The following is a 27,778-nucleotide window of genomic DNA, read 5'->3' as shown; positions in this document are numbered from 1 at the left end:
GGTCATCTCAGGTGACCTCTGCGGTCCCTCCCTCCTTTCCAAGCACAGTTGAACATACGTGTGAGACATGGCCTCTCTCTGCCTCCCTGCAGCACCGCCTTCCCAGGCCCACCTGGACCTCATGGAGATCATCGGCCTCCCGCTGTCGCCGTCCGTGTCCTTCGTCACGGGCTACGGGGGCTTCCCGGCCTACAGCTTCGGGCCCGGCGCCAACGTGGGCCGCCCGGCCAGCGTGCTCCTGCCGCCCGCCTTCTTCCGGGACTTCGCCATCAGCGTCACCGTGAAGCCCGGCAGCGACCGCGGCGGCGTGCTCTTCGCCGTCACGGACACCTTCCAGACGGTCGTCCACCTGGGCCTGCAGCTCTCGGCCGTGGCGGACGGCCAGCAGCGGGTCATCCTCTACTACACGGAGCCCGGCTCGGCCGTGTCCCAGGAGGCCGCCGCCTTCTCCGTGCCCGTCATGACCCACCGGTGGAACCGCTTCGATGTGATCGTGGAGGGCGAGGAAGTGACCCTCGTGCTGGACTGCGAGGAGCACAGCCGCGTCCCCTTCCAGCGCTCCTCCCGGGCCTTGGTGTTCGAGCCCCGAGCGGGGATCTTCGTGGGCAGCGCCGGGGCCAAGCAGCTGGAGAAATTCATCGTGAGTCCAAACCCTGCAGACCGGGGAGGCCGCTGGACACAGTGTGGCTCACATGAGCGAATATGCTTGTTGTTATTTTATCCTTGAGTCCTCAACGAGGCCTGCATGCACGTTGAGAAAAACGCTAGGCTGGAACCCAATACTTGGATCCCAGTCCTGAGTTTTCAGTGTCGCCTGGTATGTTAGACCCGTGGTCGGCAAACGGTGGCTCTTTGGCCCCTTGAGTGTGGCGCTCCCACAAAATTACCACGAGTGGGCGCGCGCGTACAGTGCGATTGAAACTTCGTGGCCCATGCGCCTAAGTCGGTTTTCGGCTCTCAGAAGAAATTTCAAATCGTTGTACTGTTGGTATTTGGCTCTGCTGACTCATGAGTTTGCCAACCACTGGGCTAGACAGTCCTGGGTCCTCTGAGCCTCTCTGTGTTCTCTTACCTGTAAGTGGGGAGAAGACAAACCACGTCATGGGGCTGTAGAGTCAACCGGGAAGGCCCGTGGGAAAGCACTTTGTTCATTTATGCAGAGAGGAGGGTCGTCAGAGCCTTCGGTGTTTGTGTCTTTGGAGAGGGTGGCCGATGCAGTGATTTCTGCGGAGGCTCCAACAAGCCGTAATGCCCGAGGGAGAGAGCTTCTCTCTCTCCTTTTGGACAATGTGCCCTGAAAAAATACCAGAAAACGGACTTTACTGTCAGGATGAGCTTTTATGAACAAGCCATGCTAAAGAAAACCCCTATGTTATTTAGGCAGCACGTGGACTGACATGAGACAGTAGTACCGTGGGGTGGAGTTTGGGTTTCTCTGTGGTGTGCCCGAAGACTGAGATTTCTAAGAAGTTCAAATCCAACGAACCATTTTTAAACCCTCGCGCTGGGTGGGTCGTGGAGAATGAGGTGTCAGGTGTGGGGACAGAAGGAGAGTGTGGAGGGAGGGAGGCAGGCTGGCAGCTCTTCTTGGGGCGAGGCTTCCAGCCAACAAGCTTCCGGCCGCAGGGAAAGACCCTCTGGAGAGGAAGATGTGCATTGAGGACCTGCCCCTGACAAGTTAGAGACCTGGGAGCAGCTAGGAGGCCGCTGTGTTAGTCTGTGCTTTGAACATAATACTCCCCAAGGGGGTCTCCAGACAGTGGGGCTCAGATTTACATCGGCTCAAACAAAGACCCCCCCCCAAAAAAAAAAAAAATGAGCGCGGGCCTACGGGTGGCTTGGTTTGCTTGTCACAGCCAGCACCACCCTGTCACTGGTTCTTCTGCCTTACAAAAACAATCATGTTTCCGCTGATGATTGTACTATAAACGTGCAAGCGGTGGCTTCTGACCCCTCTGCTTTTCCCCAGGGTTCCATACAGCAGCTCACCATCCACCCCGACCCCAGGGCTCCGGAGAAACGGTGTGAAGTCGAGGAATCCTCGGTGAGCTCCCATCCCCCGCTTCCTCCCCCCCCCCCACCCCCCAATACAGTAGGCCCTGCAGCCCCAACAGCCCATCTGCCAGGGAAAGGCTGGGTGCCCAGGCCATTCTTCATCCCCAACGTCATGGAGCCTCTAAAATCCCTCATCTTGGCAAGTGCTGCCTCAAGTCCTATTTTGGGCTTTGGGGCTTTATTTGATTATTTGTAAGAACTTCAGCCATCTTTTCGGTGTTTGCGGTGGGTTGTGTTTTTTTTTTTTTTTTTTTTTTTTCTAAGGTGTTAGGTGTTTCTGCAGCTGAGGCAGTCAGTGGCCTGGTTTCCAGACTTCCTGCCAAGACAGGGTGTCAGGATTCTAAAATCGAAGCTAAAACTCTAAGACACCCTGGGTGTAAATTCCTCTAAGAGGGAACCTAAATTTAGCGTTTATGCTTGGCAAACGAATCAGTTCCTGAGATGGAAGTGGGTGGTGGGCCGGGGAGGAAAACGATACCGTAGGTCCTTTCCCCCCTTCCTCCGTCTGTTCCTCCATCCCTGCCTGCACGGGATACTGAGCACCTGCCAGGTGACACACCTGGGGGGGATGCCGGAGATAAAGGGATAAATCACACCTACCACCCAACTCCGGTGGCAGTGCCAGAAGGTGAGGGAGGAGGAGCCTGAGCAGGTCAGGGAGGAGTCCGTGCCTGACCAATGACAGGCGAGTAGTGGTGAGAGGAAGGGGAAAAGACCTTCCAGGCAGAAGCCATACGTGATGCAGGAGTTCCATAGCATGACGCAGAGCGTGGCAGAGCCCTAGAATGTCTGTTCCTCTTTGGGGGTATCAACTCTCAAACAAAACACGAGTTGGTTTCACTCAGGCAGTAAAGACGGCTGCCCTTAGCCGGAAAGCCTGCCAGGTGGGGGTTGGCTCTGTGAGCATGTCGGCACTCCTCGAGGCCGGGGTCCAGGCCCAGCATGTCGGTGAGCTAAGAGGAGGGAAGCCCCACGTGTCCGTGTGCCTCCATCCATGCATTGCTGTGACTACTGAGAGATATTGAAAAAGTAGGCATGAGGCTAAGGTGACCAGACATCCCGCTTTTGGCGGGGCAGTCCCGATTTTTAACAATTTGTTCCACGACCTGAGGCATTTTAAAACAGTCCTGATTTTTAAAAACGCCTCAGGATGCGGGACAAATTGTTAAAAAGCGGGACATCTTATCACCTTACACAAGACAAGCGTCTGCAGCACCCAGGCTCCATGACTGCCATCAGATGGCTAATTATGAAGATGAGGTGGCAACAGGAAGGCATGCTTCCAGTGTGACTGCTCCCAATGAAAAATTCCCGTGACAGCTCTCAGATTGCAGGCCTTTTGAGGGAGATTGAAGGGAACCTGGACAAAATGCAAGTAGTTATGTTAGAGACTGTAAATCGATTGCTGTGGGGTTGTTTGTTTGTTTGAGCAGTAAAATGTGGAAGGAAACAAAAAGAATAACCAAGCATGTGTACCATGCACGTGCTCTCCTGGATTTCACTCTCTCTTTCTCTGTCTGTGTCCCTCTCTGACACACACACACACACACACACACACACACACACTCCTCCACTGGAGGAGGCAGTTTCCCTGACTCTCCAGCTGTAAACTGCGCCCGGTGTCTTTTGCCTCCACACAGGCATCCGGAGAGGCCAGCGGGCTTCAGGAGACAGACGGAGTCGCTGAGATCTTAGACGCTGACACCTACACTCAAGCCCCGGTGAGTTCTGGGGTGCCACCAGGCCATCTGGGCCAGCTTGTAGGGGCCTGAGTTACTGGAGAGAGAGTGCCTGGGTCTGACCACTCTGTTCTCAGATGGGTGACTTCCATCGTCAGCTCATCTGCGGAGAGCAGGAGGGTACCGGCCAGCAGGGCATTTTGCAAAACCCCAGCGCATGGGAGCACCAGTGACCTGAGTGCTGCCTGTGCTGCGGCATGAGAAGGCCGTCCAGAGGCAGACATTGTGCTCTCCGGCCTCCCAGCTCTGTGACCTCGGGGAACTTGCTCAGCCTCTCTGAGCCTCAGCTCCTCGTCCATAAAACAAGCCTATCTGGTGGGGTTGTTGAGAGGGTTAGATGAGATTGTGCAAGGCCAGGTCTCAGACCCATGTGTGGCAGGAAGGATGTGTCCCTGAATGGTGGCTATTGTAACCTCTACTCACTAGGGACTCTGGCTAGGAGAAGGAAGTCACTCCTGCAAGTTGCTAGGTCCTCCCAGGAGCTAACTTCTGACCCCATGGCGAAGCCAGCCGTCCTCCAGGAGGCCAGGCCTCCACCCTCCTGGGAATGCACCCTAGAGGAAGTGGTGTCGAAAGCATTGAGTCAGTCTGGGGAGACACCAAGGAGCCCGCGTTAATGAAAACAGCCAGCAGGGTCTGAGTCACTGAACACAGAAGCTCAGCAATCTCCACTGGTCTGGCCACTCTATAAACTCATCTCTGATCGGAGATCAGAGAGATGGAAAGAAGGCAGAGGTTATACATTATAGATTTCTGGCGACAGAAGTGAGGGTGGGGAAGGATGGGACCATAGTCTGGCAGTGCTGGAGGGATTTAACTGTCACCTCTTAAAGGTGCCCTTTCTACAGATGGGCAAGCTGAGGCCCAGCAAGGGGAAGAAAACTGGCTCTCAGGTGCATGGGCAGAACTGAGGCTAGAGCACAGGTTCCCTATGTCTCAGCCAGGGTTCCAGCCATGCCTTTGAGCTACTGGCCTGGGTGATGTTGCTAGTTCTTGGACAGCTTTGATGCAGGAAGTCAAGGCTCCAAAGTGGCCACCTTGGCTCTGAGCAGAGTTGCAATCCTGTGTGCCCATCAGCCCTTGGCCACTCCATCAGCATGTCCAGGGCACAGAATGGTGGTCTCTTGGGCCTTCTAGCCTAATGCTGCCCCCAAGTGCACCAATTCACAGCTAGGGTGAACTCAGGCAAAGATACCAGTAACCCAAGGTGGCCTTGGGAGAGAGGAGCAGGCTTTGAGAGCATGAGGTGATCAGGGGGAGGGGCTGGTCAGGGAGATTTTTCTAACGGAGGGGCATTGGTGATGGGCAGCTTTGGACAGAAGTAGAGGAATGGTAGGGAGGGAAGAGGACCAGCATTTGTCAACACTTGCAGTTTGGCTGGTGCTTTGTCTCTATGGCTTAACTGAGTCCTTGCAACAACTCTGCAAGGGAGGTGGATGTTCAGAAGGACAGGGTGGCTTTGCCAGGGTCACGGGTGGTGAAGTCAGGACCCTCGCTGGGCCTCCTGTCCTGGGCCTGGGTAGGCGGTGAAGGGCAGGTGTGGGTGTGCATTGCAGTGGGGAATGAGAACAGAATAAATCCCCAAAGTGTCTGGAGAGGTGGAAAAGGCATTTGATGGGCTCGGTGGTCTCTGGGGCACCCCAAACACTTCCCTTCCCAGATCCCCCAACCCCACTCTCCTCAGTGGTTTTAAGGGAACCGGTATAGATTGGAGTCGCACCAAGTGTGAGTTCAACCCTGCCACCTAACACTGGTTGCTGACAGGGAGCCAGTGACTTCACCTCCTGAGCCTCGGCTTCCTCCTTGGTGAGAATGGTGCGGGCGGCTTCACAGGGTTAGTGAGAGAGGAATGAATTGACCCGTGGGAAACTCACGGGCTGGTCCCGGCACAGGCAGCTCTCAGCCAACGTTGTGGATGCTCCTGTTGACTACAGGCTATTTGTGAGGGTGGAGGTGCTATGTTAGAGGGGCCCGTTTCTCTTGGGACCCTCTCCCTGTGCATGTTGGACCCTTGTGCTACCCTCAGTCATGAAGAGAATTGTGGCGCCAGACCTGGAGGTCCTGGAGCTGCGGTCCTGAGGCTCAGGCTGGGTCTCAGAACCTCCTGCGCTCCCGCAGAGACCTCCCTCCCTCCGGCCTCCTTTGCAGGACCGGGTTGTTCCATTCATTCCCTAGAGGATGTTCTGAGGCAGAGAAGAGTGTAGCGTTTAGTCCGAGACTGCCCAGTGGGGAAGTGGCAGGGCGAGTCCTACAGGGAGGGCCCAGAGTGCCCTCTGTCATGTCACCCTGAGCTGGGACTTCCCCTTTCACCATCTCCTGGAAGGGATCCAGGGCTGCCTCCCTCTACTTTGGGGGAATTTCCCTCTCGCTCTCAGACGTTCCCCTCCCTCTCTGTCTGGCTTCTCTCTGGGAGTGAATATTACATCCCTGTCCTCACGCTTTCCAACTGCCAACCTTCAAGACACAAGCCATGGCCTGAGAACTGAATCATGGCCTTAAGCAGCCAGCCCCTTCCTCCTCACCCCCTTTCCCATTTAAGGCAGGAGTCCCTTGCTACCCTATGCTTCCCCCTGCTGAGTCAGCTTCTGCTGACACAGCTTTCCATTTCTGGAAAGTTCTATCATATGCCGACTTAGAATTAATATCCCTGTAAGTCCTCAGCCCTGGCTGTGCATCCAAGTTGTGTGAGTATTCGGGGAGGAGGGCAGGGAGCAAGAGACAGTGAGATGGGGATGTCTTCAAAAAAACTCTTGCCTAGGCTGATAGAAGGTCTGAAATGGGGTTCAAGAAGCTACACCTACCAAAAGCTTTGCAGGTGATTCTGAGCCACAGCCAAGATCTCTCCTTTAGCCACACCCAAATCCTCACAGTTCCCGAAACACATTCAGCACTTTCCCCTCGTCCACACCTTCACTCCTGGGTTCTGTCTGCAAAGAGAGCCCTTTTCCACCCGCTCTGTGTCTGGCCGGTTCCTACTTGTCCTTCAGGACCCCGTCCGCCCGAGGCCATGGCCAGCTTCCCTCCCCGCACTTGGCTCTCATTTCCGCTGTCCCATGTGTCGCATTCAGTCGCCGTTTGTTGTGTCTGGGTCTGGGTCTGTGTCCCTGTAGCTCAACAGTTTGTGGACAGCCACCCTCTTAGTTATTTATTTCCATATCCCAGCGATTAGCCAAGGACCTGGCACATCGTAAGGCCTCCGGAAATATGTGTTGAATATGAGTGTGGGCTCAGCAAATCACCACACTTTTAATAAAAAAGTCTTAAGACTTGGCATTCCTATTTTGTCACCGACCACACTGGTCTCCACCCACACTAACCCCCGAAAACCAACCACCTAAGGGTCAGCTCCCCAGATTTACGCTCTGCCCTTGAGCGGGGATTTGTGGCCCTCTTCTTAGGAGATTCCAAAGAAGGTTTCTGGTTGACAGACTGTAGTCAGTGATTTGATCTTTGCCACCTTGAGTTACAGAGCTCAACCCACCCCTCACCTCCTTTATTGTCCTGCATTTCCTGCACCCTCACCTGCCCTACCCGCCTCGTACCAAAGCCCAGTTCCCAGGTAAAGTGACTTCACTTCTGCCACCGGCCTTGCTCCAGGCTGGAGTCAGGATTTCCAGAGACCATCAGGGGATGCCGGCAGGAAGAGGAGAGGAACTGCCTAGACAGGGTCCTTACGCCCCCACTTGTTCACCAAGCAGCTGGGGGGAATGGGGAAGTCCTAAAGGCCTTCACAGCCCCTCTGGTGGTGGTCCCTGCCCTCTGCTCCCACAATGCACCATGGTTCCTGCCTCACTGAGCTTCTTCAGTGAAGCCTCCTTGTCTTCTGGCCTAACCTCAACTCCCCAGACCCATGCTCTCATTGGCACCACGGTGAACTCTCCAAGCACACACCTGCCCATGCCACGCCCCAGCCTAACACCCCACAGATGGCCCAGGCTGGAGGCAAGACTTCTCACCAAAGATCCAGCTCCCCTCCCTCTCTCTGCCTCCTGGCTCTGTCTCCCTGCTTCTGTCCTGGAATCCTCACCAAGCACAATGCTGTGTCCTTTGTCATTTCAATGCCTTCTTCCATCCTTGGTTTTGGAAGCTCTTTTCATTCTTCAAGACCCAACTCCTTTAAGACTTCTAGCCCCACCTCAGTTATTGTTCTGGAGATTTTACAATACAACAAAAGATACTCTTTTTTTAGCACACAAATATTACATATCCATTATTTTTAAAAACCCATAACTGCAGATAACTAAAAAAAAAAAAAAAAGAGCATCTTTAATACTAGAGAAAATCTCTATAGAGGTATTGTTCTTTCTCAGACTTTAGGATTCTAGTGATATTGACACATTAGTGGGCTCATACTATGGCCCTGTTCTGAGCACCTCCAGGCACTTTATACCCTGTAAGTAGTTATCATTGGCTCTCTTTTACAGAGGAGGAAATGAGGCTCAGTGAGTTTATATGACTTGCCCAATATAACAAAGGCAATAGGTAGAGAGATTTGTCCCAAGATTGATCGTCAGAACTGAACCATTAGATTCTAAGAGCCATTAGATCCAGAAAAACTCTCCTTGTTCTGTCGGACCAGAGATTCATTGTCTATACAGTAGATTCTGACATTAAGGAAATAATTTTCTGTTATTTGTCAGGATAGGTAAGTGATGGCTGTGGTCATAAATTAATTCAAGAAGTCTTAGTGTCTTAATTGTTTCTGGTCCACATCACAGGTCCAATAATGGTCAGCCGGATCCTTCCTTTCATCTCCCAGCCCCTTGTGCTCAGAAAGGAATGAGACTATTTGAACACTGGCAAGCCCTGTCTCTCCAGAGCTGGGTCTGGGGAGGATGTCGTAACCTTTGCTGACACCCCACCACCACCACCACCACCACCACCAAACAAGTTTTCTGCCTAGATCTCTGAACTGCTCTGTTTCCCACTGTTGGGGTTTTTTGTTTGTTCCCTTTTTACCCTAGTTGGTTGAGGAATTAACTGGCTTTGGAAAAACTGCACAGAAGCTGAAGTGCCCAAGAAAGGAAGCCACACCCGTCTCTTATTTTTGAAGGCATTCATGACCAGCGCACATCTGGGATTGGATTCATACAGCGTTCACTAAATGCAGCCTACTTCATTCACTTGTGTGTTCATTTACTCATTCATTCCCTGGTCTAAGAGATCTTTATTGACCATCTCCTCTCTCCCAGCCTGGGATACGGAAATGTGGTCTCTGTGCTCAGAGAGCTTCAGGCAAGTCTGGCAGAGTCTTGCTGTACACAGGACAGAATTAAATGACTCCTAGAGGCACCTTTTTCAGGGTCTGGCAAGATCAGTGATGGCCTTGGTGCTCAATAGGCAGGTCTAAGCTTTCAGAACTTTGTGGATGTATTATTTTCTCCAGGGATATTATTCACTGCCCTTTTCTCCTGCTTTCCTGCCAAGTAAATGTTTTGAGGTCTCTCTCTCTCTCTTTTTTTTTTTTTCTTCCTTCAGCCTAAAGAATCAAAAGTTGAACCCATTAACACACCTCCAACTCCAACCTTTCCCTCCAAGGATTCAGAACTTTCTAGGGAACCTGTACCTGAGGGGACCCTGAAAACCCCCAACCTGAGTGCCATCCTGAACAGCAGCGCTGAGCAAGGCAAGTCCTGGGGGTGCCTTTGCACGTGGTGGTTTTCTATTGAGTGGGGACGGTGCATTCGCCTGGGTGACGCGTGGAACGTGGAGCACCTCATTTCTCCTTCTGCCTTTGACAAACAAGGTGGGGAAATCAAGTCGCCTGGCTGACGCTCTGTGGCTTGTAAACGGCAGAGATGGCTTTTAATTTTGTGTAGCTGGACTTTCAGTCCCCAGACTATCCCTCCAGAAGGATCCGAGGTTTAACAGAAAAGCTCGTAATCACTGTTGCTGCTTATTAAGTGCCTTCTGTGGGCCAAGTGTCCATAAGTCATCTCAAAGCCCAACCACACGTCTCCGAGTTGCTATTATCAGCCAGTATTGTACAGATGGAAAAGCCAGTGCTTGGAAAGGTCAGTGGCATGCCCCCAGTCACACAGCTCATGAGTGGTGGGGCAGAGCCGGTGCCCAGGCCTCCCTCCAGAATCCCTGCCCCTCCCAGCCTTGGCCACAGACTCCCCGATTCTCAGAGGGTCGGGCCATCTGACCTCCTGTGAGGCACACATGGGAAAACCACCTGATGGCCAAAGAGGGGCAGGCCCAGGAGGTCAGCAGCAGGCCCTGGGGCAGTCCGGCCTCTTAGCTCCCCATCCAGGACTCTGGTCCCTGCCCAGCGATATGAAGGAGCACTGGCAAAAACACGACTTCTGACGTGACCCCCAGGCAGCAGCTAGTCGTGTGCTCAAGGCGTGAGATCGGCCTGCGTGTTCCGCCCTTTATCAGTGGGATAGCTGTTTCAGACCAAAGATAGAGCCAACGCCAGAGCACGGAGATCTAGGTACAAGGTCTAAAATCATCCCAGATGCCCACCGTTGAGGGACTGGTTGAGCAAATGATATTTCATTCAAATGTGCAGCCCTGAACTTGGTGATCCAGGGATATGTTCAAGGTGGACTCCATTAAAAAGCTGTAGGTGTGCTATGACCCTCAATTTGAACATGTTATTTATATTTACATCTATCCATATAAAACAATGTGTGTGTATGTACATGTGTGTGTGCTAGACTAATATACAACAAAATGCTATGAGTAATATTTTCTGGGTGGTAGGATTGTGGGTGGCTTTAATTTTTTTGTTTGTAGTCCAGTAGTTTACATGTCCTTTTACCATCTTACATATCATTGTTCTTTTTACTTCTGCCATCAGTGAATGGATGTTATTTTAATAACTAAACTTGGGAAATCTGTGGGTGAGAGAAGGTATGCAGCACTGAGTAGAAAAAAATTGTCTGATAATTTAATAAAGTCATAACACAGCCAAGGAGCCAGGGTGTTTCTGTGGAAAGACTGCGGGGCTGGCCGGGAGCAGACAGTTTGGACGGAAGCCCTCTCAGCCACCTTTTGGCTGCCGGGCCCGGGCAAGTTGCTTAACTTTTCCGAGCTTCAGAGTCTCTTGACTGTCTGTCCACAATCCCCCGTGATGAGAGGATGTGGAAGTGGTGCATGGCGTGACTGCAGTGCTGTTCTCCTGGGTGGCACTGGCATTTCTGAGGGCAGGAAAGGAGGGGCCAGAGGCTGTGGAGTCCTGGGATGAGGGCCTCTTCTAGACTGAGGGGTAAGTTCAAAGGAGGTGGGAGCCAAATCCAGACGGGGACCCAGATCCAAGCACAACTCGCCTGTTCCCTGTTAACAGCCAGACTCCTTCTCTGGCAAACAAAAGGCCAAACAACAGCAACGGGGCTGGCTGAAATGTTCCCATTCTTGTTGGGTAGAGTGTTCAGAGGGTGAAGGAAATGGGCCTGAGCCTGGAGAGCCCGGTCCCAGCCTAGGGGATGCCACCCGATAGCTTTATTCAGGTTTCCCTGACACCATCTTGTCCCAGGGCACACACTACCCTCACCACCATCCTCCAAGAGATGGGGACTCTGAGGCCTGAGGTCTGGCTAGCTGCTTGCACAGTACCCCCCGGTGGTAGCAGCTGGAAGGATGATGAGAGTTACAGGATGTGCCTGTGCAATGGATGCCTTGAATAATGCAGCACCAACCTGCCCCCTTCCCTCCACACACATACACACTGTTCATACTATGGGGCATGCATGAACACAGCATGTGTGCAAATGTCTGGGCATGGGACAGATTAACCTGGCTTCAAGGGCTTCTTCCAGCCACTCCCTCTCTGTGGGGCCTGTTTCTCCTCTGCATAAGGGGGTTCATAAATAAGGTGCTAACATGTGGGTCAGAGCAGGACACACATGGAGTGCATTGATAGTGGGGGGACTGAGAATGTGGGGTTCTGTCCTGACTCTGTCCACCAACTTCGAGGTGGTGGGAAAGTCCTTGTAGTTGAGATAGGCTAGTGGGAAAATTAAATGAGGGAAGGAATGAGACATGCTTAGCCCTGGGTCCAGCCTGTAACATGCATGTATGTATGTTATATAATTTCTTTTTCTTTGCTTTAGGACTCCAAGTGTTTTTTTAATTGCAAAAGAAATGTGTACTTGTGGTTACAGTTTAATCAATGAAGAATTGCATGGCTGAAACCGGTTTTGCTCAGTGGATAGAGCATCGGTCTGCGGACTTAAAGGTCCCAGGTTCGATTCCGGTCAAGGGCATGTACATTGGTTGTGGGCACATCCCCGGTGGGGGATGTGCAGGAGACAACTGGTCAATGTTTCTCTCATCATAAATGTTTCTAGCTCTCTATCCCTCTCCCTTTCTCTCTGTAAAAAAAAATCAATAAAATATATTAAAAAAAGAAAAAGAAAAAAAGAATTGTCCATGAACCAAAAAAATAGTAGTTTCATCAGGAGGAAACCAATATTAAATATTGAGGTTTAGCCACGCATGTGTTGTTTATCTATACACACACACACATATTCATATATATTTACATATTATATGTGTTATATAGTGACTATATGAATTATATAATGTTGATAAAACATGAATACTCATATGTAATTGCTTTCCCTTTACAAACATAGAATCACACTGACAATGAATGAACATTTATTCATTGCTGACTCTATGCCAGGTGCTGTCCTTGATGCTTTCCTTGTATTAATGCATTTCATCCTTATAGCACATAAGAAGATGGGAATTATCCCTAGTTTACAGATGAGGAACCTGAGGCACAGGCTAAATGACTCGCCAATGCTGGGTTCTAGGCCTGCAGTTGTGGCAGAAACTGCGATAGAAATCACATGTAATACTGCCTTCCGTTTGCTCAGCCAGCCCCTGCTGTGGGCGTATGGGCTGGTTTTTTACCTGGTACCCAAATCTTGGTGCTCCGACGTTGGCTGTAACTTCTGTCTGAAATAAATGGTTACCCCTCTGAAAAGGGGCAGAGAATGCAGGCCGATTACAGGTGCATGTCTCGGGCACATGTAATACTGCCTTGGATTTTTTCTTATTTTCTCTTAATCCTGTATCCTGGGCATCTTTTCAAGTCAGTCGGTGAAGAGGGAGCTCTTCTTTTTCAAGACCACAAAGTGCAGTTATTAATTACAGAAAATTGCTCCCCAGGGTCTGGTGACATCCTGAATGACACTCTGGAGGAAGTCCATACTATGAACCGGGTCCCCATTACAGACCCTGGCTCGGGGGATGGGGCCTTCCTTCATGTCACTGGAGAGGTGAGTGAATAGTAAATTCCATTTGCTACGTCAGTGGTATTTTAGACTTGATGGTGACTTGTATTGGGCACCCGAGGGGACCACTCGGGTTTTAGTTGAATATGGTAGAGACTGCCTCCCTCCTGCTGGGACAGGGGCAGCAGGAGTCCCAGGGCTCCAGAGGCCTCCAGGGATGCACCAGGGGAAGAGGGAGGGGGACGCAGCTGGTGCTCACACCTGCCTGGGATGAGTGCTGAGTCCTCACTATGGCACCTGCCTCCCTCCCGCCCAATTGGGAAGATGCACATCCTCTTCCGTTCTTTGAACCCTTGCTGGACAGCATCAGATTAGCTACATGTGTGTCCACTCTGTGGTTGGGTAATTGGCTTTTATACCCACAAGACCAATTTGTAAGATGCTGGACACAGTTGGATACCAAAGTTAAACCAATGTATTTTTCTCACAATGGCCCGCAGGGTCAGCTCATCCTTTCCATTGTCCTAGGATGAAAAATCAGATATGCTCATACTGTCCAAGTCACTGTCTGATAACAGCCTATTTCCAAAGCCCAGTTCAGTGTGATATAAAAAACGCAGTCCCTTTGTCTCCCAAATTCCATGGAATACGTATCCAGCTCACCAAATGCTTTGTAGTGAGCAGAAGAAAGGGGAGAAACCGCTTAAAATTCTCTCCGAAGGAATTCTTACTCTCCCAATAGGAGGTATTTTCCTTTGCTTACATAGCCCGGAGGCAGAGGGAGAGGCTAATTTCACTTCATGGTCTCTCAGTGCATCCCACATAAGTGGCCTGGTTCCTTTTTTTAGTATGTGGAAGGCACCTGATGACAGTGGAATTGTACTTACCTTGTACAATTAATTAGTTAGCTGTACCTAATTATAAAGTCCTTTGGGACTTTAGCTGAAGTTCTGTCAGAAAGAGTCTCATTTTACTAGTAAAATCTGTAACTATTTATTCTCTCCTTTTTTTGTGTGTGGTTTTGTGGTGTGTTTTTTGTTGTTGTTGTTGTTTGTTTTTTACAATAATTCTGCAAGGACTCAATATGTTATATGAAAAAAAGGTTCTGTTGTCAAATGTTTAGGAAATGCTCCACTGATTTCTTCCTTATAGGCTCTGAGAAATCCTGCAGCAAGGAAATCTATCTAACTTTGATAAGTTTTCAGTATCCAAAAGAATTACACTTTTGCAAACAAAACAAAACAATCCCCAATTAAAAACAGCCACCACTTTGGGAAACTGAGATCAAACATAGTCAGTTTGGTAGCACCTGCAGTCAAAGCTGCTCTACTTCCATTCCCTGCACCTGCCGCGTAACCTTCCAGGAAGGGTGTGCATCCTGAAGGAAGCTAAGTCACAGAGAAAGAGAGGAAGCAGGTGTCAAGGCTGAGAGGACAAGGAGGGTGGAATTGCCTGCAGGTCTCGAAGCAGTCGTGGGCAAAGACTTTTCTCTTGTTCCTATGGCTTCTGGATGGGCACGTGGGAAGGTCGCAGGGAAGCAGACGTGTCCAGATAGAGGTGTCGGAGCTGGAGCAGGCTGGCTCAGGGGGCAGTGATCTCCCAGCCACTGGTGCGTGCAGACAAGTGCTGTGCAGTCCCTTCTGTCCCTGGGAGGCTGTGCTTCTGGGACTATTGTTGGGCTGGGGTGAGGTCCAGGTAAGAAAGTGCTCAGCCGAAACCGGTTTGGCTCAGTGGTAGAGCGTCGGTCTGTGGACTGAAAGGTCCCAGGTTCAATTCTGGTCAGGGGCATGTACGTTGGTTGTGGGCACATCCCCGGTGGGGGGTGTGCAAGAGGCAGCTGGTCGATGTTTCTCTCTCATTGACGTTTCTAGCTCTCTATCTCTCTCCCTTCCTCTCTGTAAAAAATCAATAAAATATATTTTAAAAAAAAGAAAGAAAGAAAGAAAGTGCTCAGAGGGAAAGAGGCTACAGAAATGCAAGTTGACCAAGAGGTGCAGACAGTCTGTTCTCTCCAGCCACAGGCACATTGATCAGAGCCGTGGGCCCAGTGACGCTGTCCCTTGCGATGTCTTTTTACAGAGTCCACACACTGTAGAAGATTTGGCAACAACAGTAGCAACCAGAGAAGCCAACGTGACCATCGACACTGCCTGGGAAGCCGAAGTGACCTTCAGCACTGCAGGGGAAGCTAACGTGACCGTCAGCACTGCAGAGGAAGCCGAGGAGGGCAGGGTGCCCACCGGGGACCCCACCCTCTCCATGCCCACCGTGGAACCTGGGGAAGGGGCCACCCCAGTAAGTAGCTTGGAGTACATGCTGCACTTCACCTCTTTCGGGGGGGGATGGTAAGAGGGGGGAGCCATCTCAGTGGAAGCAGTCACTGTCAAAATGTGAGTGACAGCCTGTGGGACCACGTTTGAGGAGACAGTAATTTGGAGGCTGAGTCGTCTGTTGACTCATTCAGCAGATTGTGGGTGCTGCGCTGGGCTGGGCACCAGGCACCAGGTGAATAGGGTAGACCGCTTCCTTGGGCCGAAGGCAAGAGGTGCAGTAAGAGAAGCACATGGGGCTCAAGCAGCACCCAAAGGGGCCAGAATCCAGACTCGAAGCCTTCCTGGGGAGAGGATGCTGAAAGTGGGACCAAGGGGATGCTTAGAGGTGGCCTAGCAGATATGAGTGAGGCAGATGTTCCAGGAAGTGGATCAGCAGGAGCAAAGGCTGGAGGCATCAGCACGAGCATACCTAGACCTGCTGGGTCAGGTGTGAGCAAGGAAAAGCCGGAAACGTGGCTGAAGGGGCCTCTGAGTCTGCCCAGGCATGTTCTGAAGAAATGGAAAGTTGCTGAGAGCATTATAGAAGGAGGTGATGTAGTCAGAGTAGGTTTTAGAAAGATCACCTGAGCCCGAGTGGAGAAAGGATGGGGGAAGCAAGCCTGGAGGCAGAGTATGGTTGGTAGCTGGTGTTGGCTCGCTCTGGGTTTGGTTAACAATGTGAGACCCTGCCAGGATTCCCACTGAGTAAAGGATAGGAGAGCTGGGCATGAGCTGGGTCTGCCAGAGGGACTATTGATGACCTTGGGGAGGATAATGAGGGATGGAAAGCAGAGGGCACTGGGCCAGAAGAGTGAGGAGAACAAGTGGTCAGTGAGGCCAGAGAGCCTCTCCCCCTCAGAAGCAGTGCATCCGGGACTGGGTTTCGTCCCAGCACTACGATTTGGGCGCTCGGTGGAAGCTTCACTCTCAGGGGTAGTGGAAGGTAGATGGCAGCTGATGAGTGCCAGCCACTGAGGTTGGCAGGGAGGAGTGGGATGGACACCCAGGCACCATACTGGCCAGGGTGCTCACACCTTGGGTGGTGTGCAGGTCAAGGTTTCTGTGTGGGTGCCCCAGTCAGGGCAGTGGTATCAGGTGAGGTCTGGGATGTGCAAATGCTTTGAAGCGACAGGACTCGCGTGCAGGAGGGGTCCTGGCTGTCTGCTCCCTCCAGCCGGAAGGCTGTGGATCACTGACCTGGTCCCCGTGGTGTCTTCTCTTCAGAGTCCAGAGACTGAAGAAGGCTCGGCAGAGATATCAGGGGAGGAGGCCGAGATGCCCACCAGCACTGACGGGGACGCACAGGCCAGCACAGTGGCCACCGGGGAACCAGCCCTCTTCATGTCCACGCAGGAGCCTGAGGAAGGGGTCAGTCTGGTAAGGGGCTGGAAAGTTGAGGTCATGGCTGGGAGCAGACCTTGCGCTCTCAAAAGGCCAGTCTTCATTCTGTTCAGCAAATCCAGAGGAGCCTGAATGGGTTGGGGGCACCTTCCTGACCAGACACTCCCTCCTGAGGGGGTGTGTAGTGAAGCCTCTGCAGGTCCTTGGGGAGCCAGCTGGGGGGGTGAGTCAGGGACATGGGGATGAGTCCCAGAGCTGGTACAGGGTCACCACCTCCACCAGCAGAGGTCAGGTCCTGCTGGGCCCTGAGTAGGAGAGGTGACAGGGCTCAGCCATGGCCTGTTTCTGAGCATGCATACAGGCTGTGAAGGGGTGGTAGAGGGTTGGGTACAGGCAGGCCCCACAGGGTACAAGAGCACAGCCAGGACTTCTCAGCCGTCTCCTTGGGGGTCATGGGGACTCTGATCCCAGCTCCTAAAGTCAGGACATAAGGACATCCCTAGAATGTCCCTAGAATGAGTATCCTGCAAATTCTTCAAGCTCTGCAGACTTAAACCCAAACTCATTCTGCTCCTCCTGAGTTCCCAGCTCAAATGAATGGGAGCATCGTATCCAATCCTAATCCAGACCCTCTTCCCTCTTTCTTCCCTCCAACATCCCATCAACCACAAGATTTTTTTTTTACCTAAACACATGGTGGACCTACCCTTCAACCCTTCTCCAGTGTCAGATCCCCAGTTCCCACCCAGGCAATGGCTGAGGCTCCAGCCTGGCCAGCTCCATCAGCCTCCCTGATTCCTCCTGGTGGGGGCAGCCGACCTGCAGACACCACTACCGACCTGACCTACAAGGCTAGCAGGGTGTGGCCTGGCCAGCCTCACAGACAAGGTCTTGGACGCCACCCTTCCCAGCTCTCAGCCTTATTCAGCCTTGCTGACCTTATAGCTTTTCCACGGCCCCCTCTTGCCTCGTAATCTTCCCATACCATCTCCTCTCTGCCCGGAACCTTTTCCTCCCTCCCCTCTCCTTAGTGCCTGCTTATCCATCAGAGTTCAGCTTAAACACCACTTTGTCTGGGAAATGCCTGCCCAGATTTGTGAAGTCTCCCCACAGACACGTTCATACCTGCACTTCTCGGAAGATCTCATCATCACTCTAATGAACAATGAACTTGGTGACTAGTTCATTTCTGGCTCACTCCCAGGCTGCAAGAGGCAGGATTATATACATCTCTTTCATCGGTCTGTTTTCATCCCTGCACATGGCAGGTACTTGATGCGTATTTGCTGAGGGGGTTATGAGAGAGAGATGTCAGGCCATCACACAGCCACAGCACTGGCCTTTGAAATCAGTCTGCAAATTTGCTCCCAGCCTTTCACCTCTGGCCTAACCTCAGCCTTGAAACTCTACAGTGGGGAGGCTACGTCCTCGCCACCTGACAGTCTGCTCACCCCTGGGCAGTTACGTGTCCGATTTTAATGAACCAAAGGATCACCGTCACCTTCTTTTCTTTCCTCTTCTCCTTCCTCTCTCGACCCTCATCCCTCACTCCCCGCCCCACTTCTCTAAGGTAAAGCCCTGATCACAAGGAGAAACTGCTAGGCACCCGGTCCCCGTTCTGCCAAGCCTTGACTCGGTAAAAACTCGAACTTACCCAGCAGGGCTGTGGAGGTGGTGACTGTCCAGTGAGTGAAGATGTGCAGGCTCGATCCCCTGGAGCGGACCCTGGGAGATGGAAGGGACCATCTGAGAGGTCTTAGATGAGCAAGGGAAGGGGCGCTGTGGCCAGGCCAGTTCCCTGATGGCCTGGCAGTGTTCTCCCTGCGGTCACACACCACCATCCAGAGGCGAGGACCTGGTGGCAGGTCCCTCACGCCAGTTTTGTTTCAGGGCCCGGTCAGTGAAGGGAGTTTGACAACAGCAGCAGAAATGCCCCTTAGCACCTGCGAGGATGAGGAAGAGGAAGAAGCCCGCAAGGTTCCCACCAGTGGCCCCCCTCCTGGCACACGCACAGCGGCCCCTGAGCAAGCAGTCACGTTTGTAAGTGCCTCCCCCACCCGGATTCTCTGTGTCTCACAGGGGGCAGAGAGGGCAGCATTCTGAGACAGGAGCAGCTACCTCCTTCCCAGCCACAAATGCCCCTTCAGCTTCTCAGAGCGCCAATGGGTGGCGGGGGGAGGCACTAACTTCAGCTCCTTCCGTGGAGGGAGCATGGCAGAGGCGTCAGGGGAGCAGATATCTGTCTCGACCCTGCTGCCTCTTAGCTTGTCCAGGAAGAACCCTCTCAGGGCGAATGGCCAAAGCAGGAAGGGGTAGCTGGGAGGAGGGGGCAGTGGCTGCCCCATCACTGGGCACGGGGGCTTAGCGGAGATGCGTCCTTCAGAAGGGGAGTGTGTGCTTCTGTGGATGTGCCAGGGAGAATGACAGGGGGCGGTAAGAAAGGGTTTTAAAGTTGGGCTAGTCCCACAGAAATGACAGTCACCCAAACTCCCGGGCAGGCAGCAGTGTGCCCGTCACACCACAGTGATTCCTTGTGTGGGTTTCGCTTCCAGGGTCCTAGTGAGGACGATTTGGCAGCAGCCACCACGGAGGAGCCCCTGTCCGGGGCTGGCGCGGAGGAGCCGGGCAGCGTTCCCCCCGAGGGGCGCCCGCTGCCCATACCCACGGTCACTCCTGCCACAGCGGTCCCTCCGGTCACGGCATCGGTAAGTGGTGCAGAGGCGGGAAAGTTTACAGAGGAGAGCAGGAAAGACTGAAATCCTGGGAGGAGCCTGTCCCTGGCTTTCTCAGGTGCGTTTTCCTTCTGGTTTGCAAACCGCCCAGTTTGGGCTCTCAAGGGGCCTACAGCCTGGGGAACACACAAGGAAGCGGAAGTTTGTAGAGGAAAAAGCAAGAGTGACAAATCTAGGGCACCTGGCTTCATGTCCCATGCATTGAGCGCTTTCTGACAGGCAGAGCTCATCGAAAGATGCAAAGGCCCATCTCCAATGTCAGGAGATCCCCACGTTGGTGGTGGGGAGCCTGAAAGATGGGTCCTGGGGCTGGGGCTACAGAGGGAATGGAAGCATCAAAGATGTGTGCTCGGGGAGGGGATCACGCCCTTCCCAATAGGAGTTTCTGGCTGCACCTGTGTGACCTCACGCACATCCTTTCTTTTCTTTGGGCCTCATTCTCTGCCTGTGAACGAGGGTGGCTGGGAGGTCCAGTCATTGCACCAGTGGTGCTTCATGCGTTCCACCTCCTACCCCCACCTTTTGGAGCAGAGCAGAGAGGAGGCTGGAGTATTTGAAAACAAATACCAAACATCGTCTCATTTAACTCACCAACCTGTCCATGTGTATTGCTAATAAGTTGATCTGGACCTTTTGCTTTTTCCTTACCCACAATGCCCTTATCCATTTCACAGTGGTTCTTTCCTGTGGTCTGATACCAGAGTTTAAAAAAATCTTCTTACTGACGTTTGTTTGAACTTGGATCCACACAAGGTCTACGTGTGACGCTCGGTTGCCGTGTCTCTTAAGTCTCTTTTCGACTGTGGTTGTCTCCTCCCCCTTCCCCCTTCTCCTCTGAGCCATTGAGATGTTGACGAAACTGGGTCAGTTGTCCTTAGGCCCCCGTGTTTTCTGCTTTGGGCAGTTGGCACGTGGGGAGGGCGTGGGGAGGTCAGCTGTGCTGGTGGGAGGGCTGCTGGGTTTATTCCTTCTGGGAAGTAGCTTGTCAGCACATATTAGCAACCATGAAACTGCATACTGTTGACCCAGAAACTTCTAAGAACCCATTGTCAAGGAGCATTTGATACGTGCAAGGATTTCAGTGTGTTGTCTGTAGTAGAAAAAAAAAAATCGGACATGGTTTACCTACCTAACCGTGGTTAGTTGAATTAAAATATATTCAACTAACAGAACATATGCAGCTATTAAAATTATATTTATTCAGAGTACTTTATGATGGGGGAAAATACCACACAATGTTAAGTGGGAAAAAAGCTGGTTATAAACTTGAGCATATTGTGTGGTCTTAACTATTTAAAAATAGACACACGCAAAAACCCTGGAAGAAAATACCCTCCCTAAATGTGAGCAGTTGTTGCCGCAGAGTGGTAGAACCACGGGAGTTGTTTCCACCATCCCCTTATGACTTTTCCAGTGGGATCTGTGAAAGCTCTCAGAAGAGAGGTATGTGTGTGTGGGTGGGGGTGGGAATGTGGGTTGGGTACTTGCGAGGGTGAGAGAGAAAGGAGAAAAGGAGACACAAACACGCAGTACTTCATCCTGGCATATTACTAATGGAGAGAGATCACCCTTGAGTGCAGGAGTCTGCAATGCATGGAAATGGATGCCCTAATTCCTGAGCAAATGGTTTAAAGTAGGGGTGTCGAACTCAATCAGAGAAGGGGCCAAAATCTAAAATCCAGCCTAAATCGCGGGCCAAATGGTTTACTGAACAGTCATAAACTGTCATTGTGATGGAAACGCAGCGGAGTGCAGTGATGACAGCGCGGGGCGGGCCACATTGCAAGGCCTGGCGGGACGGATTTGGCCCGCGGGCCTTGTGTTTGACACATGTGGTTTAAAGGCACGCTAAGGACAGTCAAGAGAGCATCCACTCTGGAAAGTCTTTAGGATAATTTTAAATCTTTTGTTACCCAAGGCAGTGAGTGACAGAGGCATCTAAGACTAGTTGTGCAACAAAACTGTAGCAAATTTCCTCTCTCTCTCTCTCTCTCTCTCTCTCTCTCTCTCTCTCTCTCTCTCTCTCTTTCTCTCTCTGTATTTGCTCAAGAATAAAGTGGGTATCATAGAACCTATACCTTGAATTGTTGTGAGGATGACATAAGTTAATAAATGGGAAACTTTACCTGGCATATATTAGGTCTAGTAATAATTAATGTCGTTTTCTAATACTTTTTTAAATCAAATTTATTCAAACAATACAACAAAATTTAATCAACAATGCAGTTGCCATTGTTTTCTACTTCTTGTGCCCAACGCTCAGGAAGCATTTTAATCCCTCTGTTGTAAAATTCTTGTGATTTTGATGCAAAAAATTCGGTCAATGCATTTTTGAGGCATTCTTCATTATTAAATTTTTTTCCAAGAAGAAAGTTTTGCAAAGAACGAAACAAATGGTAATCGGAAGGGGCAATATCAGGAGAATATGCAGGTTGAGGGAGAACTTCCCATTCCAACTGGCGCAGTTTTTCAGCAGTGATTCTTGCAGTATGCGGTCATGCGTTATCGTGGTGAAGAATTACGCCCTTCCGATTAATCAGCGTGGGTTCTTTTTCTCTTAAAGCTTGGGCTAACCTTTCCAATTGGGCACTATACACTGCACTTGTAATGGTTTGGTTAGATGGTAAAAGTTCATAATGAAGAATTCCTTTAAAATTCCACCAAACACACAACATCACTTTTTTCGCATGCAAGTCAGGTTTTGGCGTGGGCTGCGGAGCCTCATTTTTGTCCAAGCATTGAGGCCGCCTTTTCAAATTATCAATAACATACAGCACCCATTCTTCATCTCCGGTAACAATTTGCTCTAAAAACGGCAAATGGTTTTGACGAGAGAGGAGCGAACTGCAAATTGTGACTCTTTGATTACGGTTGTTGTTGGTCAACTCATGAGGAACCCATTTTCCAAACTTTTGGACTTTGCCAAGTGCACGCAATTGATTGGAAATTGTTTTTTGTGAACAATTTAAAGTTGTCGCAAGCTCTTGTTGGGTAATTTTAGGATTTTGCACCAAAAGAGCTTGAAGAGCTTCTTGATCAAAATTGGACACACGGCCTCGACCACTCTTGTCATCTAACGAAAAATTTCCCTCGCGAAATTTCTCAAACCAACGCTGGCATTTTCTGGCGCTAACTGCATCTTGACCAAGAGCACTACAGATGTTTTTTGCAGCCTCACTTGCTTTTCTTCCTAATTGGAACTTAGCATGCAGTGCCGAATATGCTCTTCATCCGCCATCTTCTTAGCCCTAGTTTTGCAACAAAAACCAAACCAAACACAAACTTTTTCAAGCAAAACTTGTTAATTGCACTTCACACGTTCTGTAGATACCACGTGTTTGAAGGTTATGTCAATACAAGTCAACGCCAAGCAAGATTTTAAACGAATGTTAAAAATCGACATTAATTATTACTAGACCCGATAGTATATGCTCAACAAATAAGTTATATCGAGTTACTGAGCAAATGAGGCTCAGAGAGAGTTAAGGGTTTGCTCAAAGTCAGAGCTCCCAGCAGTTGAGTAGAGATGAGTTTTAGTGTTTGGGCTTTCTACTTTTGCTTCCTGCACTGTCCATAACCACCCCTTTTCAGACATGATCAGACATTCCACCTGAGAAGTGGAATGACCTCATGGGTACCACTGTGGGATGAACAGCAAATTCCACAGTGGTACCCATGAGGTCATTCCATTTCTCAGGTAGTTTGGCAAATAGAACTTATTATCTGCTGGGTGCTGGTGACATAGCAGCGGCTAGATGTTAGGTAGATACCAGAAGGGCGTTTAGGGGATTTTATTTTGTTTTTTGGAGGAACTGAAGGCATTCAACAGGTATGTGCTGAATGCTTTCTTGGTGCCAGAACTCACTGGGCATCCAGAGGTGTCTTGGGATTGGGCTGACCCAGAGGAGTCCTAGTCTAGAGTGGCTGATGGACCACACACAACTGAACTTCAAGTCAGGCGGTTCTGGCATGAAATCGAGACCTCAACACAGGAGAGAGAGAAATTCTGTCTGAAAATGGGGTGGGGGAGTGGTCACTAAATGGGCCTTGGAGAATGAGTAGGGATTTGAAAAGCAAGAAAGGAGGTTGGGGCGAAGATGTGAAAGCATGTAGTATGTTTGAGGACAGTTGCGTGTTACTGCACAGCTGGGAGGTGGTGAGGAGGAGGGTAGCTGCAGAGTGGGAGAAAGGGCTGGAAGGAAAGGCAGGTGCAGAAGTTAACAGAGCTTCAGAACGTGGGAAAACATTCGGAGACATGGCTGTCCTTGGGGAGTGGCAGTGGAAACAAAGTTGTGAGAGTTTTTTTCTCCGCAGGTGGGAGCAGAGGCGGAGGGCTCTGGCCTGGGCTGGGACCCAGAAGTCGGCTCAGGCTCTGGTGACCTGGGGCCCAGTGAGGAGCTGCTAAGAGTGAGTGTGAGGGGTGACACGGCCTGGGTGGCCTTCCCGAGGGAGGGAGGGAGGGGTAGGGGAGAGAGGGCAGACACCAGACGGAACAGATTGGCCACCATCAATAATTGTTGAGGCTGGCGGTGGGCTCCCAGGAGTTCATGATATTGTATATCTTTGTATACATTTCTCCACGTCGAAAGTTTTGTTCAGTGAGTGAGAGCCTAGGTTTACATTCAGAACCCCACCTCTCCACCTGCCTCCTTCCCCTGGCAGCCTTCTCCAGCAGGTGTGTCCATGACCGTCACCTCCACAGATTGGCTCTGCCCCCACCCCACCTCTACATTAGAGACCTTCTGGCCTTTCCCCTAGTTTCTCATTTTGGCTTCCAGACTCTCCTTGAAACCCTCCCTACCCAGAGGCTACCCCCTCTCTCCTCTCCACTCCTCTTCTCTGGCCTCCAGCCCAAGGCTGGGCCCCCCACTGGTCTGTCCCTAAGTTGCCCCCCCAGGGAGCACCTTCCTTTAACAGCCACAGTGGACACCATTGTCCCTGCCCTCAACCTCAGCGCCCTCTCTTCCTTGGGGCTCCTGTGCCGAATCCCCTCACAGATGGCTCCACTCAGCTCTGCCCACGCGCCGTGGGTGGTAAGGGTTTAGGATTTGCTGCAGGGATCTTCCAGGCTGTTGGGGTCGGCCGGCCCAGACAGAGGCTAAAGAGATAGCATATCGCAGGAGGCTTTTTAACAACAAGAGCTGCTCGCACAACAGGCAGTGTGTGACTGACCTCTTGGTGAACCAGAAAAGTGACTGACCTCTTGGTTAACCAGAAAGTGAGGATTCCAGTGATTTGGGTTTCCATTGTGTGCATACACCTGAGGAGAAAGCATGAGAAAATGGGCTCAGCAAGACCTGGGTTCAAATCCCAGCTCTTCTACAAAATAGCTCTGTGTGTGACCCCCTCAGCAAGTGATATCCTCTCCCTGAGCCTCAGTTTCCTCACCTGCTAAGTGGGCACACCCGTCTCTACTGGTAGGGTGGTTGTAAGCCATGGAGAGAATGGAGAGAACGTATGTACTCAGTACACCTGTATCCCCTCCTCTGATGTTTCTTTTTTTCTTTTTTTAATATATATTTTATTGATTTTTCACAGAGAGGAAGAGAGAGGGATAGAGAGTTAGAAACATCGATGAGAGAGAATCATCTATCAGCTGCCTCTTGCACATCCCCTACTGGGGATGTGCCCGCAACCAAGGTACATGCCCTTGACCAGAATCGAACCTGGGACCTTTCATTCCGCAGGCCAACGCTCTATCCACTGAGCCAAACCGGTCTCGGCTCCTCTGATGTTTCTTAACAGACTGCCTATGTTTCAGGGCCCCCCGGGCCCCCCAGGCCCACCTGGCTTACCTGGGACTCCAGGGAAACCGGGAACAGATGTGTTCATGGGCCCCCCTGGATCTCCTGGAGAGGATGGAGCTGCCGGTGAACCTGGGCCCCGGGTAAGCTGCTGAAGTCCCCTCCCCTCCCCTCCCCGTGGTCACAGGTCTTCCTCAGCCAGGGAGGGGCATGCAGACGGCAGGCCCCCATGCTCTCTAAGCTCCCCACGGGGAGTGAGCAGCCAGCTAATGTTTGTAAACAAAAGTCCTCCGCAAGTCACTGCTCAGACTCACAAGAAGCAGCAGCTAAGAAAAGCATCATCCTACACATTGTTTTGCTGCTTTAGTTAGTCAGTGTAGGAAACGCAGACTCACGTGGGATCCTTGAAGTAAAGGCCTGGGGTGGGAGCCCCTCAGAGAGCATCTAGTCCCACCCTGCCCCTGATTCCTCCGCAGAAGCCAACACTGGACACTCGTCCGTAGGTGCTCATCCTCCGCTGGCCAGGCAGGCATCCCGCTGTAGACCAGGCACAGGCTCTGGAGCCACCAGCCTCACCTGCGGGGTCCTCCCAACCCTGGCCTCCTTTTGTAGGAAGACTCTGTATTTGATTCTTTTTGAGGATGATGTTGTAGGTTGATTGTCACTGATGTTTTCCAGGGCCCCAGGGGACAGCCTGGACTTGATGGAGCCTCTGGCCGCCCTGGGACAAAAGGGGAGAAGGTAAGAGGAAGGTGGAAGCCACCAGGCCCACACCGCCCCTCTCTGACCTCTAAATCTGACCTTGTATCTTCTGTGAAAGACCCTCTCTCACCCCTTCCTGGTTCTCTCTGCTGCTGTCGCCACCTGGGGATCTTTATGCCAGTCCTGAACTCAGCATCTGCCCTGCCCACTCCTGCACATCCCCAGCTTCAGTGAAGGGCACTACCAGGTGCCAGTTACACGGACTCAGAAACAGAGTCCGCTCCGACTCCCTTCCTCTCCCTTTTCGGCCACGATCTGTCCGGCGCCAGGACTGGCCAATCTGATGTCCACTCTCTCGCCCCTCTGTCCATCCTGGCCTCACTGTCATCTCTCCTGCGGCATCAGGCTCCTCACTGGTGCCCCAAGCTCCCACCCGCAACCTAGCCCCACCCACCTGCCCAGGCCATTTCCTACAGTGGGGTCCCCTCCGTCACTGCCCTCTCCGAGGAGAAAATATCGTTGTCTCCCCACTGCCCCCAAGAAAAAACCGTTACTATGTACAGAACCCTCAAGGCTCTTCCCGACCTCCACCCCCCACCTGCCCTCAGATGGCCCGCAGCCAGCCAGCCTTACTGATGCTCTTCCCCACAGCCTCCTGGACCTTGCCCATGGTGTTCTCTGTTTCCGGTGTCTTTCCCTCCCTCGTTCTCCATGGCCCCATTCAGATATGTTCTCCGGGAAGCTCTCCCAGGTTCCTTCCCAGCAGAAAGCACCCCTCCTTCCTCCACTTCCCATTGGCACAGTATTTATTCTGCTGGGACCTCGCTTAGCCAATGACACTGCCGCTGTTAGCTTATCTGTCCGCTCCTACCCTCTCCCTGACAAACACAGAGTCCCAGGATTGTCTGTGAATCCTTAAAATCTAGCACAGGCCTTTGTTCACCTTGGATGAATGGATGCAACTTCTTTCAGGCGCCATTTTCATCTTCCATTCCCAGAGTCTTGCCTGCCTTCACTCTCTTCCTTCTCTGTGGGCGGGGTTCCTGCTCCCCCAATGTTCCCAGGCCGGGCTGGTGGATGAGATCAGCTATGTTCCACCAAGGAGGGCAATAAAGATAAGACCACCTCCTAGTGGCGAGCCTTGAGTTTTTCTGGGGTTTGGAAGAGGGAGGGTCTCTCCCAGCTGGGAGCGGGGCAAGAGCTTCTGTATGCTCTACCTGACTGCTCCATGCAACCACCCTCACTGAGCTGCATTTCTAGTTTCTGTCAGTTTTCAAGTATGTTTATTTTAATTGAATCAGTAACTGGATTTTCGTGGAAAGCTCATTTCTCAGAAAAAAAAAAGAAGAAATAATTGCCAGGCTTTATAGAACTCATTTTCCATGTACCGACTTTTTCATAAGAAATTAAATTTTGCAGGAAACATCACAGACCTACACTCATCTTCCCTGTTCTTACCAGCTTCCTTCCCTCCACCCTCAACCCCCGCCCAAACCCCCACACACTCGTCTGGCACTTAAAAATACCCACGCCCATATCCGCACACATACACCCGCGCACACACATCGCGGGCGCGCTCAGCAGCTGCTCAGGGAAGCAGCCGTGCCCAGAGCAGCAGGCTTGCTCAGATGTAATTGTTGAAGACAAATCTCATTTCCCCCTGAAGTTTGCTATGAGTCCTAATTTTGTCACTCTGTGTATATATATATATATATGATGCTTCCTGGTGAAGTAAAAGCAGAAGCAAACTCAAGAAGAACTTGCAAATTTGCATTCAGAGAGCTCAAGGGGAAACTTACACATGATGTTTACCTTAAAAAAAAAACCACCCAAAAAACAAACAAAAAAAGGTAAACCAAGGAGCATGGTTTGGATATAAAAATATTCAAATCATGCTAAAGAAAATAATTTCAGGGATATAACAAACGAAAGATCCAATGATACATTTCTAAATGTATATAT

The 27,778-nt window shown here is 51.3% G+C and overlaps 1 protein-coding gene across 4 annotated transcripts in view; it reads left to right on the top strand.

Moving 5' to 3' along the window:
• COL15A1 (collagen type XV alpha 1 chain) overlaps nt 1-27,778 on the top strand; it is a 94,758-nt gene that overhangs the window by 33,386 nt on the left and 33,594 nt on the right. For 3 of the 4 annotated variants that reach the window (XM_045579966.1, XM_045579964.1, XM_036433252.2), the window contains exons 3-14: nt 93-640; nt 1,970-2,044; nt 3,696-3,776; nt 9,273-9,420; nt 12,921-13,030; nt 15,065-15,280; nt 16,522-16,674; nt 18,529-18,678; nt 19,191-19,343; nt 23,685-23,777; nt 25,132-25,257; nt 25,793-25,855. In XM_045579966.1, the coding sequence (XP_045435922.1) occupies nt 93-640; nt 1,970-2,044; nt 3,696-3,776; nt 9,273-9,420; nt 12,921-13,030; nt 15,065-15,280; nt 16,522-16,674; nt 18,529-18,678; nt 19,191-19,343; nt 23,685-23,777; nt 25,132-25,257; nt 25,793-25,855 (1,916 nt within the window). The remainder of the gene's footprint in view (nt 1-92; nt 641-1,969; nt 2,045-3,695; nt 3,777-9,272; nt 9,421-12,920; nt 13,031-15,064; nt 15,281-16,521; nt 16,675-18,528; nt 18,679-19,190; nt 19,344-23,684; nt 23,778-25,131; nt 25,258-25,792; nt 25,856-27,778) is intronic. The other variant, XM_045579965.1, reaches the window with a different exon arrangement.

Source organism: Pipistrellus kuhlii, unplaced genomic scaffold (assembly GCF_014108245.1).
Source record: "Pipistrellus kuhlii isolate mPipKuh1 unplaced genomic scaffold, mPipKuh1.p scaffold_m20_p_12, whole genome shotgun sequence".
NCBI lineage: Eukaryota > Metazoa > Chordata > Mammalia > Chiroptera > Vespertilionidae > Pipistrellus > Pipistrellus kuhlii.
This window is presented reverse-complemented; position numbering and strand designations above follow the sequence as displayed.